This window comes from Oryctolagus cuniculus, chromosome 7, assembly GCF_051225735.1.
Source record: "Oryctolagus cuniculus isolate XC-2025 breed Fujian yellow rabbit chromosome 7, ASM5122573v1, whole genome shotgun sequence".
Lineage (NCBI taxonomy): Eukaryota > Metazoa > Chordata > Mammalia > Lagomorpha > Leporidae > Oryctolagus > Oryctolagus cuniculus.
The window spans coordinates 31103998-31122528 of record NC_142873.1 but is presented as its reverse complement, the minus strand read 5'-3'; the positions used below and the strand labels follow the sequence as shown (position 1 = coordinate 31122528).

Genomic DNA, 18531 nt, shown 5'->3' with positions numbered 1-18531 from the left:
AATGAGCTACTTACAGCATCCTGGAACGGCCACTGGGGACACTGGCACTAGCTCTGCAAGAGGCACTTCAAGGCCAGTTCCCCACTCCTGCACGGGCGCTGCGTCTCCTCACTCCATTCCACAGGGCACGGTGCCCAGGAAGGGATAAACAAAAACTCAGGACTTTTTTATTAAAAAATAGAAATTTAAAACAACCATGAGGGGCTGGTGCTGTGGTGTAGTGGGCTAAGCCTCTGCCTGCGGCGCTTGCAATCCATGTGGGTGCCGGTTCAAGTCCCAGCCACTCCACTTCTGATCCAGCTCTCTGCTCTGGCCTGGGAAAGCAGTAGAAGATGGCCCAAGTCCTTGGGCCCCTGCACCCATGTGGGAGACCTGGAAGAAACTCCTGGCTCCTGGTTTCAGATCGGCTCAGCTCCGGCTGTCGCGGTCATCTGGGGAGTGAACCAGAGGATGAAAGACCTTTCTCTCTGTCTCTTCCTCTCTCTAACTCTACCTCTCAAATAAAGGAAAACTACTTTAAAAAGAGAGAGAGAGAGAGAGAGAGAGATCTCATCCCATCTACCCCCACTGCCAGCAAACTTCCAAACCACTTTCTTTGTAAATGTTATAGAATTGGTCTTGATAGGAGACTGACAAATGGCTGCAGTAAAATTTGCACAGGTTTCTGAAGGGCTATTTGCTTTTATATATTAAGAACCCTGGAAGTATATTTAGTTTTATTGAAATCACAGCAGTTCTACAAACGAACATGCTCCTGCCTGTGCCGTGCATAGCAATAGCAAGCCGACCTAAACCACTCGGTCCAGCACAAGGGAACTGTGAAAGAAAGGATATTACATGGCTCACGCCCATTACAAACTTCCCCAGGGGTATCAGCAGATGGAAGCAAATGCTCACAGTCACACATTAAGTGACAAAAACAGGTCACACAACCATATGCACCTTGAGTCTATTTCTGCAATTCTCTGTAGACCACCAAAAACCACTGGAGGCAAATACACTGAAAACATCAATGGGCTGGCTTCCGAGAGGTCAGATGATGGGTATTTCTCACTTCACCCTATTAGTGTTTGCGTTGCTCTTGGTACTGAGATAAACAAAGATGTAGAGAAGGTAACTGATTCCCTCTGAGGTCTTCTTTTTTATTCTCTATCCCCCACAGGGCGACAGACAGCCCTGGGGTTCCGGCCTGGGCTCCAGATGGACGATCCGACTCCCTACCACTTGTCAGCTAAAAATACAGATGGTCCCCTGCCCCCCTCCACAAAGGCCAAGGACTCGCGCCACCCAGGGACAACAGCCCTGGCTCGCCCCTTCTGTTTTCCCTGACTTCTGCTGCTAACTTCCTTTCCAATTTCTGGTAAATCACAGAGACCTTCCTCGTCCCCATGATGTCCAACCCAAGCTGCTGGAGTCCATGAGCCTTGTGCAACTGGATCCGGCTGCACGGTGCGGGAATGGCAAGGCCTGTGCGATTCGCAGGCAGCCACGCCTCGCCGTGCCCCACCCCGGGGCCGAGGCAGCAGCACCCAGGTGTGATTAAGCACACACAGTGTCTTCCCAAATGTCCCTGTCTCTAATCTTGGGCTGTCCGTCTGCCTCCCCCTGCTTCCTTGCCCTTCTGGACAGTGTAGCGAGGGAAGGTGTTTCCTGTTTGGGCTCCACCAGACAAGTTCACACCAAAACCAAAGCAAGGCACAGCAGACAGTATGCGGGGAAGAAAGCACAGCCAAGTCAGAAACCTGAATCCACCTGACACCTCCTTCTCCTTCAGCTTCTTCACTGTAAATTGAGAATCAAAGGTTTTTAGACTTTATGTTTATTTACTTGAAAGAGAGAGACAGAGAGAGAGATTTTCTGTCTGCTGGTTTATTTCCCAAAGGCCTGCAACAGTCAGGGCTGGAGCCTGGAAGTCAATCTGGGTCTCCCACATAACTAACAAGGATCCAAATGCCTGAGCTATCTGCTGCTGCTGCCCAGGGTGTGCATTAGCAGGAAGCTGGATTGGAAGCAGAGGTGGGACTTGAACCCAGGCATCCAGATAAGGGATGTGGGAGTCCCAGCTGTGCTTTAACCTGCTGTGCCACAATGCTGGCCCTTAGATTTCTTTTTTTTTTTTTTTTTCCAATCCAGCTCTCTACTGTGGCCTGGGAAAGCAGTAGAAATGGCCCAAGTCCTTGCACCCACATGGGAGACTGGGAAGAAGCACCTGGCTCCTGGATTCGGATTGGTGCAGCTCCAGCCGTTGCAGCCATTTGGGGAGTGAACCAACAGAAGGAAGACTTCTCTCTCTCTCTCTCTTAATCTCTCTCTCTCTTTCTCCCTCCTCTCACTCTCACTATCTGTAACTCTACTTCTCAAATAAACAAATAAAATCTTTCAAAAAAATGTATATGCAACATTGACATAAAATCAGAGGTACCATGGTGAAAAGAGTGAAGAAGACACAGACTTCAGCCTGCTCACCATCCCAAGCAGAGGCCCTGACACTCTCCCACGGGACCAAGGCTGACCAGGCATTCTCCACTGTGTCTATCTGAGTTGGGCTTACCGGTCGATGGCAATGACCCCGAGGGTGAGCATGCTGGCCGAGCTGATGAGCAGGTAGAGGAGGGCGGAGAAGTTGCACCAGACCACGCCAAAGATCCATTCCCTGCGGACGGAGCTGGTCACCACGAAAGGCAGCACCAGCACGGACAGCAGCAGGTTGGACAGCGTCAGGCTGAAGACGAACTTGTTGCTGAGGGTGAGGAGGTAGGACTTCTTGTACAAGGTGACCACGATGACCAGATTGCCCAGGCAGACAAAGACGGTGATGACGATGATGGCGATGAACTCCGTGATGATGATGCCCCCTTCACCAGCCTCCTCCTCGGTGAGGTTACTCAGCTCCTTTCTGTGGCCGAGGGAGGAGTTGAAGCTCATGGTCAGTGCACCGTGGCGTAGGGTGGGCACAGCATGCTGGACCACTAGAGGAACAAGGCAGGTCAGGGGAGGGGGAGGCGGGAAGACACACATCAGATCACATGGTCTCCACGTTTCACACAAGGCAGCAGAGGCTTCGCGGGGTTCAGTGCCATGTCCCGGCTGCCCTGGCCAGTCTGTCCCACCACCCACCTTGCCTGTGGATCACCTGTCCCCTGGAATGATTTCTCCCTCTGTTTTTCCCAAAGCCAGTGACTTAAAACCTTGAATGTGCTTAAGAATCATTCCAGGGGCCAGAGCTGTGGCTCAGCAGGTTAAAGTGCTGGCATCACATATGGGCACCGATTTGAGTCCCGGTTGCTCCACTTCCAATCCAGCTCCCTGCTAATGCACCTGGGAAAGCGGTGGAAGATGGCCCAAGTGCTTGGGCCCCTGCACCCACGTGGGAGACCCAGAAAAAGCTCCTGGCTCCAGATTGACTCAACTCCAGCCATTCTGGCCATTTGGGGAGTGGGCCAGCAAATGTAAGAGCTCTCTCTGTGTGTCTCTACCTCTCTCTGTGACTCTGTCTTGCAAATAAATAAAATAAATCTTAAAAAAAAAAAAAAAAAAAGAATCATTCCAAGTACCAGCCCAAAGGCCCATTCCTGGGCCCAGAGAGTGGAGGAGGTCTTGCCTGGGAACCTGCATTTGGAGCAGGCAGTCTGGGGCAGGGGCTTCCATTCAGACCCTGCTTCAGACCCTGCTCCTCAGGGTGGGCTCGGAGCCGTCATGATTGGCATCACCGGGGAGCTTGCTGGAGCTGCAGAATGGTCAGAATCTCTCCGATTTAGAATCCGAATCCGCGTTTTATGTGGTCTGTGCTGATTCGTGTGCACACTCATGTCTGATTATAAGATTACCATAGGAGCCATTCTGAGTTCCCAGAGCAGAGCTTAACCAAGTACAATTTATACCGAGACATGGTTAGTGCTCTCCTCACACCCGGCGAGAGAAGGCCAGGAGCCAGGCACACACCGTAAATGCCTACCTGCAGGCACTGAGACCACCCAGACATCCCTCTCTATAAGGTGCAGTCCCTGCTCTCAGGAAACCGGCTCCGGATCTTGGCTAAACCTCAAGCTGACACATAGTAACATTAAATCCTACAGACTAATGTTTCTCCAAAACTTTGTATCCACTTCTGTCAGCCAAAAACATCCTACAGACCACTTACCCTACCTGCTCTTGTCCTCCACCAACGGAAGATACCAGAAAGGAAGGAAACGTTGCCTTCCAAGAGCCAGAGGGCAAGAACCCTGGGGCCAACACTGCCTGTGCACAGCATCAGGGCCCTGCTCACACCTGCCACCTCTGTCCCAACACTGTGGCCACACGGAGGTCAGGGAGGCAGCCCTTCCCCTAACCAGCACTGCTAACCACCAGTGAGAAAGCGTCCCTGCTAGTGAGCCTGACACTGCTGGAGGTGACCACCACCAATCCTAAGCCTGCTCTCAGAAGCAACACCAAATAATTCGAATCCCTCTTCTACGCAGTAGCCTTCAAATACTTCAAAAAACCACTTGCTTTGCTGGTCCGCATTCCATCTCCCTAGTTCCTGCTCATTTGTCCCTACATGGCTTCCAGACCCTTCACTAACTCAGCCGCCCCACTGTGGTCTTGGTCATGGGTGTCTACAACTCTTCCTGATTTATGGTCCCCCAAACTGAACGTGGCATTCTGAATGTGGTCTGGCAAGTATCAAGTCCCAAGAGGCAAACTTCTCCCTGATCAAGATAACCTCTCTATTCACTCTAAGAATACATTTTCTTTTAGCAACCTGTTATCCTATTGAGCTTATGTAAGTGCGTGGTCAGCTAAACCCAAAGTTTAGACATATATGCATTTCTATATGCATTTCTGTGAAGGCAGATGTCCCCAATCTCGAACATACGGAATTAATGTTTCCAAGCCTAAGTACAAAATGTTATTTCCACTAAATTTTATGTTTTTGCGTTTTGGCCCATATTCCCAGGCTGCTAAAATATTCTGAATTTTGATTCCATTATGCAACATATTAGTTACTCCAGCTCTGCGCCAGGAATATACTTTGTAGGTATGGCTTTCTATGTGTGTCTCTTTATTTGGTGATTTCTGGTTTGGGTCTTTAGGTGGAGGTTGCTGGATTCTGTGGACTCCTGGGTAAATCAAATGGTGTCTCAAAACAAAGGTTATACGTAAGCACATTATTCTTGCGTTGACTATACCAAGGGTTACACAGTGGTGAGTAAACGGACTTTGAATCATTAGGCAAGTGAAAAACAGGAGAAAGTATTTACAACTTCTATTGCAGATAAAGAATTTCTTTTAAAAATGGATGGGAAAAAATATGAAAAAGCTAGAAAAGAAAACTGGGGGAAAGATAGGAATGGAGAGTTCATGGGAAAAGATGAGCCGACGGTGTATGAAGAGGTGTTTCAGTGCCCCTCAAAACTAGTTGTGGGCGTAAAAACCACTTTCCTTCCAGACCAGCACAAATGTGAAGTCAGGCAGCACTCCGGGCTGCTGGGGCTGCGCAAGGAGGCATTCTGCTTCATCCCGGGTGGGAATGGAAAATGTAAAGTCCAACAGCAGGGGCTCGGATGATGCCTAGGGAAACCACGTGTGGGCGCACCTGTGGACCCAGCGTCTACTCTGCAGGTATAAGGTCATAATATGAAATAACTGATGCACAAGGGTATTTTATTCATCGAGGCACTGGTTGTCAAAAAAACAGTAGCAATCAGTGAGAAAGGAGCTGAAGTGAGAATACACATGCACATATATATACATATGCAAATATATATAAATACATTCATGTATTCAAAAAGAAACACAGGAAATAAAAGTCAGAAAGTAAGATGGAGATGGAAGTAAAATTTATCTTTTTTTTAATAGTTTTGATTTTTAAACCATGTGAACATCTCACATACTAAAAATATTAAATTAAATCAAAGGGCATGCAAAAAGTAAACTTAAAAATTGATTGGATGGGAAAAAAAAGCTAAATGAATATTAGATTAATAATATAACGATACAGGAGTAGTACCAGGAGTGAAACTGGGACACAAACCCAGGCACTCCAATCTGGAACGTGGCCATCCCAGCTGGCATCTTATTAATGGAATATCCACCTCTCGAGCTTTTAAACACAATATTTTGATAGTACACTTCGAGTGGACAAGAGTTACTAAATTCACCTAGTTGGTTAGATGTTGTTGTTTTTTTTTTTCTTTTTTTTTCTTTTTTTTCTTTTTTTCTTTTTTTTTTTTTTTGACAGGCAGAGTGGACAGTGAGAGAGAGAGACAAAGAGAGAAAGGTCTTCTTTTGCCGTTGGTTCACTCTCCAATGGCCGCCGCTGCAGCCGGCGCACCGCGCTGATCCGATGGCAGGAGCCAGGATCCAGGTGCTTTTCCTGGTCTCCCATGGGGTGCAGGGCCCAAGCACCTGGGCCATCCTCCACTGCACTCCCTGGTCATAGCAGAGAGCTGGCCTGGAAGAGGGGCAACGGGGACAGAATCCGGCGCCCCGACCGGGACTAGAACCCGGTGTGCCGGCGCCGCAAGGTGGAGGATTAGCCTATTGAGCCACGGTGCCGGCCTAGATGTTGTTAATGGTGTAATTTTGCAACTCTTTTGAGCTTGGAGAGATTGGGAATACAACTGAGCACACATGCGTAAGCTGGGCACCACATTTTTCACTGTGGAACAAAGGAGAAACACGCTATGTAATAGGAAGATGTGAGGAAGAACCCATGGTGTTGGACTAGTTACCAGAGGTGTCAGTACGTTCTCACTCTCCAAACATAAACATGAAAACAGGTCCCAGGAAACTCCTCAGAATGCAGTCATGAAGTCTAAACCACAGGAAACATACAGCAAAAGGCAAATGAGAGACTGAACAGGAAGAACTGCATAACAGAGCATTTTTTACTTGTTATATGAGTCCTGTCTGGCAATATGGTAGACTGAGCTGATGGAAACATCTTTCCTACTCCAAATGCTAAAAATGATGGATTAAATATGACCCAAAACTTAAAAGGAAGAAAGCCAAACCTGAAAAAATGGCAAGTTCATAGGTAACCAAAACACAGAGAACACTCAATCTCACACCTGGGAGTAGGAGGGTATTAGGTCAAGTTCAAGACCCCCAGGGCAGAAGTTTTGGTGTGACAGGATGCTCTGGGCCCCACATGGCAGGAAGCTGCAGCCAATTTTCTGCATATAAAATAGGTTCTAGAAGGTCTTCCCCATTCTTGGAAAACAGGTCAGGAAAAGTCCCACTGATGGGGGAGTCCCCCAAAGAGTCATTTACCTGAGGCTCTGGGTATAGTACCAACATGCTTTCCCCATCAGAAACCGCACTTTGAGACATGTGCCATGCTGACAGGGGTTCCAAGTTTATAAACTCTACATGGTGCAGAAATCGAAGTTAGCAAATCCATGTAAAAATTAATGCTGGCAGAAGGGCTTTGTAAGGACTTCCACACTCACAAAACAAACCAAAAACAAAGCAAAGCAAAACAAAACCTGATGGAAGTGAGCATTTAGCATTTACCATAAGGGACAATCAGCAAAACAAAGAAGCAAGAGGACTGACAATCCAAGGACTGGAACCAATATGAAAATATGAAAGAAACTATAAAAGAAATGCAATTAAAGCTTTAAAAGGAAAAAAGAAGAAACCATAATGAAAGAACAAGACCTCATGAAAAAATAATAAGCAACTATGAAGAACCAAGTAAAACCTCCTGACATGAACATTTTAGTCTTTAAAATTACAGACTCAATGGGCATGTTAAAGAGGAGATTAACTGATGAGCAGGATGGTGAACAGGAAGAGTAGACCAAGGACACTACTCAGAATGCAGTCAGAAAGACTAAGAAATTAAAAATATGAAATAGACGTCAAGATACAGAAAAGGCAAAATAAGAAGATCCAAATTACATCCAACGTCATGGCAGCAGGAGAGGCTACAGAGAACGGCAGGAGACACTGCTGGACGCCTGCTCAGCCATCGTGTTTCCTTCTGACTGGTAGACCTCTGACCTTGTTCTGGTGTCCAATTCTCCTCCCAGTGACCTGGAGACGGTAAATCTCAGCCCTGGGTTCTGGGATCCAGAACCAATCATTGTGTCTAAACCAATTATTGTGTTCCCAGTTCTGACAGATCAGGGGGAGACGTCTGTAGTAGTGGGGAGACCATGATGTGAGCTAAACCAACCGTGGAGCATGGCAGAGCAAAAGGGGTGGATCTGTGAGCAGATAAATTAACAGATCCTAAAGTCACCTTCCTTCTGGCTCTTTCTTATGTCAAGTAATACACTTTTTAAAGTTAGCTTTAAACCTATTTTGACTTAGATTTTGTTACTTGAGTAAAAGTGTTCAATCTACGTTAGGTTGGAGCTATACAAAGAATCTTTAAAATGTTCAGGGAAAATGTTTATTATGAAAAAGCCTATGCATGAATTTCAATTTTATTTTTTGCACCAAAATAAACTCATATTAACTTGTTAGCAACACAACGGAGATGACCAGGATCTAGCTGGAGGCACTTGGGAAGGTAAGACATCAGTCTGAAAACAGCTCCTGTGAGAGCAAGGTGGAATCTGTGACAAGTGAAGCAAGAACAAACATTAGATTTACGGTGAAGCTTGGGTGGAAGAATGGTGAAATAATTTATGCTTTAGGAAAGCACATGAGGATAACACTCCTTCTCACTTCCTTTTGCTTCCTAATCTTAAAAAGTCTTTCAAAGCCACCCAATTCCCTTCAGCTGATAATGTAAAGAAGCCCGCTGTGAATTAGCTAAGGTCCCAGGACCTCAGCTCTTTAGGGCCGGTATCCTCCTGTTTAAAGTGTCTTGAATTCTACGCAGCTTGTGTTAAGAAATAAAGTTGGGGCCGGCGCCGCGGCTCAATAGTCTAATCCTCCACCTAGCGGCGCCGGCACACTGGGTTCTAGTCCCGGTCGGGGCGCCGGATTCTGTCCTGGTTGCCCCTCTTCCAGGCCAGCTCTCTGCTGTGGCCCAGGAGTGCAGTGGAGGATGGCCCAAGTGTTTGGGCCCTGCACCCCATGGGAGACCAGGAAAAGCACCTGGCTCCTGCCTTCGGATCAGCGCGGTGCGCCGGCCGCAGTGCACCAGCCGCGGCAGCCATTGGAGGGTGAACCAACGGCAAAGGAAGACCTTTCTCTCTGTCTCTCTCTCTCACTATCCAGTCTGTCAAAAAAAAAAAAAAAAAAAAAAAAAGAAAAGGAAAAAAAAAAGAAATAAAGTTGGTATTTTTTATTTCTATCTTTTAATTCCATTTTCCAGTAACTTGCTGAAGGCCTCTTGTATTACTAACACATTAGTGTTGACACAGTTTAGAATCACAATTGAATTAAAGCAACACACAAGAGCATACCAAAGTCTAAGAATACACAACAAAAAGTCTACACCAAAGCACACCCTAAGGGAAAACAACCAATGTCCCAACACAGAGAAACAATGGAAGTCAACTGCCGACAAGGGAGTAACAATAAAATAACCACCAGATGCCTCACGTGCAAAATCAGAGGCTGAAACACTGGCATATTATCTTCAGAGTACTAAGGAAAAGACCTCTTGTCCCTAAAGTTCTACAGTATCACTTGAGAGAGGGCAAACTATACTTCTGAGGCGAACAAAACCAGAATGGCCAACAATGACTCCTCGCTGAATGATCTAAGTAAGCATACACTTCCTGAGCCAGAAAAGAATCCAGGGATGAGGTGCAGTGTGCAGAATCAGTTGTTAAACAGAAACTGCTAAACATGTGCATAAATTGAAGTAAGATCCATAAAAAGGAGATTTAAACTTTTTTCAAGATGTACTTATTTATTTGAAAGGCAGAGTTACAGAGAGGGACAGAGAGAAAGAGAGGTCTTCCATTCACTGGTTCATTCCCCAAATGGTTGCAACAGGCAGGACTGAGCCAGGTGGAAGCCAGGATCCTGGAACTCCATCTGGGTCTCCCACACAGGTGCAGGGCCCCTAGGATTTGGACCAACCTCTGCTGCATTCCAGCTGTGTTGGCAGCGAGCTGGATTAGAAGTGGAGCAGCTGGGACTAAAACCAGCACCCATATGGGATGCTGGCGTTGCAAACCGAGGCTTAACCTGCTGTACCACAATGCCAGCCCCCAAGAAATTTAAATTTAAAATGTAAGCATTAGTCACATTGTAAAAATGGCTAATTTTAGAGCTTTAAACTAAAATACTAATGAATATGTAAATTTTTATGTAACAAATACTTGCATGTATTTATGGGGTATAATGTGATGCTTTGATATATGTCTACATTATGGGATAATTAAATCAAGCTAATGAATGGCATGAACATTTAAAATCTACTGTCTTAGCAATTTTGAAGTATAGATTATATTATTATTAACTATAATCTCCATGCTGTGTAATTAATCTCAAAAACCTTTTCCCTCCTAGCTGAAAATAGAAGCTCCTCAAGGTGTGGTTGGAGTGAAATAGTCCAAGTTAGTACAGGCTAGGACAGAGGCTTTCCTCAGCACCTGGACAAGGGCTTGGAACATGGTAGGCAACTCCTTAATCATCTGTTGATGAATGCTTTCAAAATTCTGTCACTGTGAAGTCAAATATAAGTGTTAGCTTTATAAACATAACCAGTAAAAAAGAATAAAAATAGGATGCAGAATTTCCAACCCAGGAGGTGGGCAGGAAGAGAATCAAGTACTACTTGGCCCGTAACTATCCAGAGGCCCTGTTAGCAGGCACACGGGTGAACGGCATGGTGGAAAGGCCAGAGTCTTCTGCTCCGATCCTCCCCAGGAGGCGGATGGGGAATGTGGGCCAAAGCGCTGCCCACCCAGGGAAAGCCAAAGTCCCAAGCTCTGCCAGGGCGCCTGGAGTTGGGAGGGCACAAGCCCCAGCAAATCCCTCCAGGGTGTAGCTTTAAAGAACAAGACAGGGGGCTCGGAATGCCCCAGCCAGCCCAGGCTTCTTGGCAGGCAGCCAGCTCACCCAGGGCCTGACAAGCCAGGGCTCATTGAATGGAAGCAAATTCAAGTGTGACTCACATTTCCACTCTCCTGGGCAGCTCTGTTGCCAGACACTCTGAAAGGTGTTTCAGAGTGCACACGGTCCCCATATCCTGTCCACTAAATCCATCGCCTCCTGCTGCTCTTCCGAGAAACAGCTAGAGGGAGCATGGCTGAGGCTGTTAACACATCGAACAGAAATTACTGCTGAGAGAGAGAGGGAGAGCGAGAGAGAGAGGGAGAGCGAGAGCGAGAGTGAGAGAGAGAGAGAGAGAGAGCAAGCGAGCTCTCCAGCCCTCCAGCTAGGTCACCCGGGAAGCTGAGAACTCAACCCCCTGAACCCCCACAGCTTAAAGTGTGCCAGCCACTCCTTCCATCTTCTCATGCTCTGTCTGTTGGTGAGGCTATTGGCACCAGCCTCAAGTCATTCAAAGCCAAACCTTGTCACTCAAGGCAGCACTCCATGTCGTTTTGGTTTAAAACCACCACCACCACCTCCACCACCATGAAGGCAATACTTAAGAGTACCGAAACAGGTGTCCATTGTTTTGTAAGCTGTTGGCATGGTAATTCCCAAGAAGTAATTCCAGAAACGCCTCGAGCTGCAAGGATAGGATTACTGCAACATCAGAGGTTTCTCTCTTAACTGTGTAAAGTTGGACATTTTGTGGCTATATGTTATACTTCCACCTAGAACTCGGGTTTTGGTTCACTGCCAGTGGACTTCTTGCCCCTGCCCCACTTGCTGTCATCACACATTTGTCAGAATTGGTTGCCACACATGTGGCTTGTTGGCTAGAAGTACAGACTTTGGGGGCTGGCGTTGTGCTATAGTGAGTTGGGCCACTGCTTGTGATGCCAGCAGCCCCTGAGTGCAGGTTCAAGTCCTGGCTGCTCCACTTCCCATCCAGCTCCTTGCTAATATGCCTGGGAAAGCAGTGGAGGGAGTCCCAGATGGAATTCTAGGCTCCTGACTTCAGCCTGGCCCAGCACTGGCAGTTATGAGCATTTAGGGAGTGAACCAGAGGATGGAAGATTAATCTCTCTCCCTCTCTGTCTTTCTCTCTCTCTCTCTGAAACTTTGCCTTACAAATAAATAAAATAAGTCTTTAAAAAAAAAGGCCAGCCCCTCTGCTTTTTAGCTACAGAATCCTAAACTGACTTCTGTTTCTTCTCCTGTGACACAAACATTACCTTCCCCATACTTACCAGGAGGACTGAGCGTGTCAGAGGGCCTGGGACAGCATCTAGCACACGGTCACCTTCGCTGCATGCTACATCACCCTTGGAAGAGGCTGGGAAATGGCCCCTCCATTATTTTTAGCCACGTGGTTTGAGTGATGCCAACAACACATCCATGCCTAGGGTCAGCACTTGATCTAGGTTGGGCTAATGATGATTCTAGTCCCAGGATTGGTCTAGGGGTGGTCACATGACCCTCAATCTCTGGTTGGAACTTCTGGAAGATGGACCAGCCTGCCCTGGGGTTGGTGGGCTGACAGCCGTGCAAGCTGACACCACGTGGGAAGAGCCCACCAGCAAATAAAGCACAGCCCAGAGATGCTTTTCACCCCCAGGGACCACAGAGGACCTGCGGCCCAGTCCACAGCCACTGCAAGGAAAGGGGGATCTCCCTCATTCCATGATGCCCCTCAGAAGCAGAGCGGGGACAGCCTTTCCATCTGCTGGTTCACTCCCCAAATGGCTACAGAAGCCAGGGCTGGGCCAAGCCAAAGCCAGGAGGAGCTTCAAACAGGTCTCCCACACGGGTGCAAGGGCCCAAGAACTCGGGCGATTTTCCACTGCTTTCCCTGGCACATTGGCGGGGAGCTGAATTGGAAGTGGAGCAGCCTGGACATGAACCCAGCGCCCATACAGGATGCTGGCACGGCAGACGGTGGCTTAACCAGCTATGCCACAGCGTTGGCCCCAGTTCTCTTCTTCAATACGCCTAAGTGAAGTAGTGGTTCATTCCCCACTCTGCTGCTTCACTGCAGCTGTAGTCCTGGCCCCCTTATCCCACTCCATTCCCGATCCCTGTATCCCATCATCAATTTTTGGGAAGAGCTGGCCAGCCTGAAAAGCTGGGTCTGCCAGATGCCCTCGTCTAAGGAACTTGAACAAAGGATGTTGGAGTAGAGCACCCTCCAGGTGGGACGACGGTGACGCCTCCCACCGGACACCACCTTCCATATCCATGGCTGCTATTCCGGTCTCACTCACAGGTCCTCTTCATCTCAGCACCTCAAAGCCGTGCGCACATCAATCGCCAGCCAGGCGGCCTCGTGGGCGGGCACATGGGGAGAAGGTTCTAACAAGCACCTTTACATTTAAGGTAAATGAGATGAAGAGAACCCCCACCCCCACCCCACCCACAAGCCAGGCCACACAAGGTGATGAGAGCCAGAAAGAGATCACAGGACGCCTGGGTCTCTACACCCACGTGTATCAGGTGCCAAGGCTCCATCCCCGAACTCCCCCCTCCCTCGTCCCCTGGCAGGCAGAGGGGCTTGACCCCTGCAGCCTCAGTGCACATGCCCCAGTGGGCTCCAAGTTTACTGTGGTGCACGGCGCGCGTTTCTCTTCTGCACCAAAGCACCATGCATCTGGGCAGGTCCTGGGTCAGAACCTCTCCCTGAACAAGCAGAGCAGGTCTGAGCGTGGGTCTGCTTGGGAAAGGAACAGAAGGCAAAGACCTGGCAACCCCTTTGCGGGTTCTTCATCTGCCGGGAGCGCCATGTGGCTCACCAGGGGCTCTCCACAGGGACACTGTGAACTTGAAGACCGCACTGCTCTTCACAACATCTTTCTGCAAGCAAAGCTTAAGCCTGCAGCTCAGGGTTCAACTCCAGCTTCCACCACGGACGCTGGGCCTGCCCATAAGGGCATCGGCAGGGAGTCCACCAAACATCTTTCCAAAGCCAACCTCTCGACTCCCCAGTGTAGACATTCCCAAGGCTTAATCCTTGAGTTCTGCTGAATTCTCAACCAGTAACAGTCAGTATCTGCATAACACTGTGCAACACACGACCCTGCTTCACACACACCACCTCATTCGACCTTCCGAATATTGTGTAGAGAGGCATGCCATAATGGTTAAGGCACAAACTCTGGAACTGGAGAGCCTGGGTTCAAGTCCCAGCTCCAGCACTTCCTGGCTGTGTGACCCTGACAAGTTGCTTAGGCAGCAGTTTCACAATCTGTAAAACAGGGATAATGGGAGTACTTCCCTCACAGGGTGAGTGGGAGGAGTCACTGAGGGCTCAGAATAGCACTTAGGACACACAGTGTTTGAGACATCAATACATGGAGGAACAGGCATTAAGAAAGGTTACGCGATTAGTTCAAGACAACAGTACACAGCTCTCCAACTTGGCCCTGGGTCTGTTGTCCATATCATGCATCCTTTCATCAGCTCAGGGGAGATTCTGCACAGCCCAGCCTCCCCAACTCCAGATTGCCCCACACCCACCACAGGCCCCCTGCTCCAGCCTCCCTACCATTCCAGACTCCCCTCACCACAGGCCCCCTGCTCCAGCCCTCCCCTCACCACAGGCCCCCTGCTCCAGCCCCCCCCCACTCCAGACTCCCCCACCCCACCACAGGCCCCCTGCTCCAGCCCCCCCCACTCCAGACTCCCCCCACCCCACCACAGGCCCCCTGCTCCAGCCTTCCCCCCACTCCAGACTCCCCCCACCCCACCACAGGCCTCCTGCTCCAGTCTCCCCCCACCCCACCACAGGCCCCCTGCTCCAGCCTCCCTGCCATCTAACCCCAATCCCTTTAGCCTATCCTACTACTACTCTGCCTGTTTGTGGAATGAATGAGTAAATATTTATGATGCCTAAAATATTTATGGATCTAACACTTTATTGGGAAAAAAAGCAAACAAATAAATGAGAGAAGGAGGAGACTGAGGCTGGGAGCAAAACAAAAAAAATATGCACGAAGTCACAACATTGGATTTGGCAATGATTTCTTGGCTATGACACCAAAGGTGCAGGAAACAGAAGAAAACAATAAACAAACAGGGCATCATGAAAATTCAAGAATTGTGTGCATCCAAAGACTGTCAGCAGAGTGCAAACGCAATCCACAGAAGCAGTGACTGTATCTATAAACCATATATCTGAGAAGCAGTTAATATCGACAAGACATAGGGGACTCCTAAAACTCAATGACAAAACTACAAACAGTCTAATTCAAAAATAGGCAAAGGCCGAAATAGATATTTTTCCAAAAATATGAAAACTACCAATCAGCACATGCAAAGATGCTCAACATCACCACTCATTTAGGGAAATGCAAATCGAAGCCACAATGTAAGACTCTCTCATACCCCATTAAGATGGCTACTAGGAAACACATACACACACTCACACATGCTGATATAGTGATGAAAAGGTGAAGAAATTATGTCTGTTCACTGCTGGTCAGACTGTAAAATGGTACACCCACTGAGGAACATAGGATGGCTGTTCCTCAAAAAATTAAAACCTAAAGTCTGGGGACGGCTGTGGTGTAGCAGGTTAACACCCTGGCCTGAAGTGCCAGCATCCCATATGGGCGCCAGTTTGAGAACCGGCTGCTACATTTCCGATCCAGCTCTTTGCTATGGCCTGGGATAGCAGTAGAAGATGGCCCAAGTCCTTGGGCCCCTGCACCCATGTGAGAGACCTGGAAGAAGCTCCTGGCCCCTGGCTTCGGACAGGCACAGCTCCGGTGGTTACAGCCAATTGGGGAGTGAACCATCAGATGGAAGACCTCTCTCTGTCTCTCTGCCTCTCCTCTTTCTGTGTAACTCTGACTTTCAAATAAATAAATAAGAATCTTAAAAAAAAAAAAAAACTAAAGTCACCATAGGAGCCAGCAAATCCACTTTTGTCTACATGTCCAAAAGAACTGGAAGCAGGATCTTAGAGGAATATTTGTATGCCCGTGGTCATAGTAGCACTATCATGATAACTCAGATGTAGAAGCATCCCACATGTCCATCAACAGATGAATGCACTATCAAAATGTGGTATTACATACGATGGAATCAATACAGGCCACAACACAGATGACTGTCGAGGACATTATGCTAAGTGGAACAAGCCAGTCACAAACACACACACACACACACACACACATACACAAGACAGATACTTTACAATTCCACTGGCCGGAGGTACTTAGAGTAGTAAAAATTATAAAGACAGAAAACAGGTGGTTGTCAGGCTATGGGAAAGGGGGAGGGGCAGTTATTGTTCAATGGGCGTAAAGTTTCAGTTTTGCAAAATGAAGAGAGTTCTGAGGAGGGACGGTGAGGACGGCTGCACCGCAGGAATGCACAGAACTGTGCAGAGAGAATGATTACAACACGTTGTACGTACATTCTGCCACCATTAAAAACATACAGGCACCCTCCCTTTAACTTCACTCCATGAGGTCTGGAGCCTCACGGGATGAGGGAAGCCAGCTGCCTTCAGAGCTCCTCACCCGTCTTCAGAGGAGGAGAACCTTGGAAAACATCCAGTGTGGGGCAGGCACTTGGCACAGCAGTTAAGTCCCTGCTTGGGACACCCGCAATCCAATATCCCAGTGCCTGAGTTCGGTCTGGTTCTGGTGACGCGGATGCCAAGTCAGCATTCCTGCTAATGCGCCCCCTGGGGAGCAGCAGACCAAGGCTCAAAGTATTTGGGTCCCTGCCACCCACGAGGGAGATGTGGCTTGAGTTCTGTGGTCCTAGTTTCACCCTGGCCCAGCCTTGGCTGCTGTAGACACTTAGGGGATGAACCAGAGGACTGAAGATCTTCCTGCACACACATTGCTTTGTCTTTTAAGTAGATAAAAGATATAGAAATAAGCACGTGTTTTTAAGATTTATTTTATTTATTTGGAAGATAGAGTTTCAGAGAGAGGTAGAGCCAGAGAGAGAAAGAGGTCTTCCATCCACTGGTTCACTCCCTAAATGACCGCAATGGCCACAGCTGCGCCAATCTGAAGCCAAGAGCCAGGAGCTTCTTCTGGGTCTCTCATGCGGGTGCAGGGGCCCAAGGACTTGGGCCATCTTCTACTGCTTTCCCAGGCCATAGCAGAGAGCTGAGTTGGAAATGCAGCAGCTGGGTCTCAAACTAGTGCTCATATGGGGTGTGGGTGCTGCAGGCCAGGGCTTTAACCTGCTCCGCCTACAGCGCCAGGACCCATGAAATAAGCATTTTTTTTAAAAAAAGGGGTGAGAGACAACTAGTCTACCTACCTTCCTCCTGTAACAGAGGAAACTAACCCCTGTCTGGCCTGAATGACTCCTCCCAAGGGACTCACCTAGCAGTGCCCCTTCCCAGGCTGAGCCTGCTGGATAAACACCTTCTGTGAGTGGGGCTGCTGCCGCCCCCAGTGGATGGTGACGCCCAGGAGACAAGGCAGAATGAGCTCGGCTCCGGACAAGCATTGCATCGTGGAGAACGGGAGGGATACTCAGTCCTGAGCAAAGCTGGACTCGCAGCCACACGGATTGTCCCAGAATGTTTTAAAAGCGCAACTGGCCTCTCTCCCAGGCCTCCAGAAGCAACATTCAAAGCCACCCTCACCGCCCTGGTGTTTCCCCAGTCAACCCGGGCAGCCCCCCAAAAAGACTCGCAAGCAAGCACCCCGACGAAGACAACTCATGCAGGGGAGAGACTCAAGCCCCGGGGAGGGAGGAGCGGCTGAAGTCCTGCCACTGCTCTGGAAAGTCTGAAGGGGGAGAGATCGTCGCTAGGGAAATAGCTCCTCCAGCGGCTTGGCGGCTCGCAAGGCTGGTGTCTCCCTCTGCGGGACCTCTGGAGTGCCTTGACAGGGAGAAGAGCAGAAATGGCAGCTTTTCCACTGCAGGCTCAGGGAAGCCTTCACAATCACCGGCCCGTGGCCTTCCTGCCTGGATCTGGGACTCCCAGCGAGTGCCCGTGGGAAAGTTGGATCACTCCAGGACAGAGCTACACAAGGCCGGTCCATGTCTACCCAGCGCCACTGCTAGGAATGGCCGTGGGGATTCAACAGGGCTACTGGAGGCCCTGCTCTGATGGACAGGGGTCAAAGCCACTGCCCGCAGCTCCTGGCTCCTACATCCACTGGCTACTCAGCAGCTCCACCTGCCCACACAGGCGTCGCAAGCCTTATACATCCAAACCTCGATTTCTGATCCGTGTCCTGTCAAACTCGCCCCTTCCGCGTTCCTCCTCATGTCACACCTGGGATACCACCACCCCCCTTCCCTCCAAGTGATCAGACCAGAAACATGGAAGTCATTCCTGGTTCTTCAAATTCTCTCACATCCCGTAGGGGGAGCACAGGCGAATCTGTTCACTCTGCATTCTGAAACGCGTCTGGAACGTTTTTCTCTAGCCCCACTGCTCCCGCAGGTGCACATGGTATTATCTCAGGACTCATTCTCCATGTGTTGCTTCTGCCATTTCCCTCAAACTTGACACAGCCGCGAGGGTGAGCCTGAAGAGAGGTCAGACGCAGTCACTGCTCTACCCAAAACCCCAACAGGATCTCCAGGTCTCTAGAATGAGCCCCAGGTTCTCACCCA

The 18531-nt window shown here is 48.9% G+C and overlaps 1 protein-coding gene across 9 annotated transcripts in view; it reads right to left on the bottom strand.

The window, feature by feature from the left end:
• Positions 1–18531, bottom strand: part of GPR161 (G protein-coupled receptor 161) — a 56265-nt gene that overhangs the window by 21267 nt on the left and 16467 nt on the right. For 8 of the 9 annotated variants that reach the window (XM_051857154.3, XM_089299618.1, XM_089299623.1 and 5 more), the window contains exon 2: positions 2552–2969. In XM_051857154.3, the coding sequence (XP_051713114.3) occupies positions 2552–2969 (418 nt within the window). Of the gene's footprint in view, positions 1–2551; positions 2970–18227; positions 18365–18531 lie in introns of those variants that run through there. The other variant, XM_089299621.1, reaches the window with a different exon arrangement.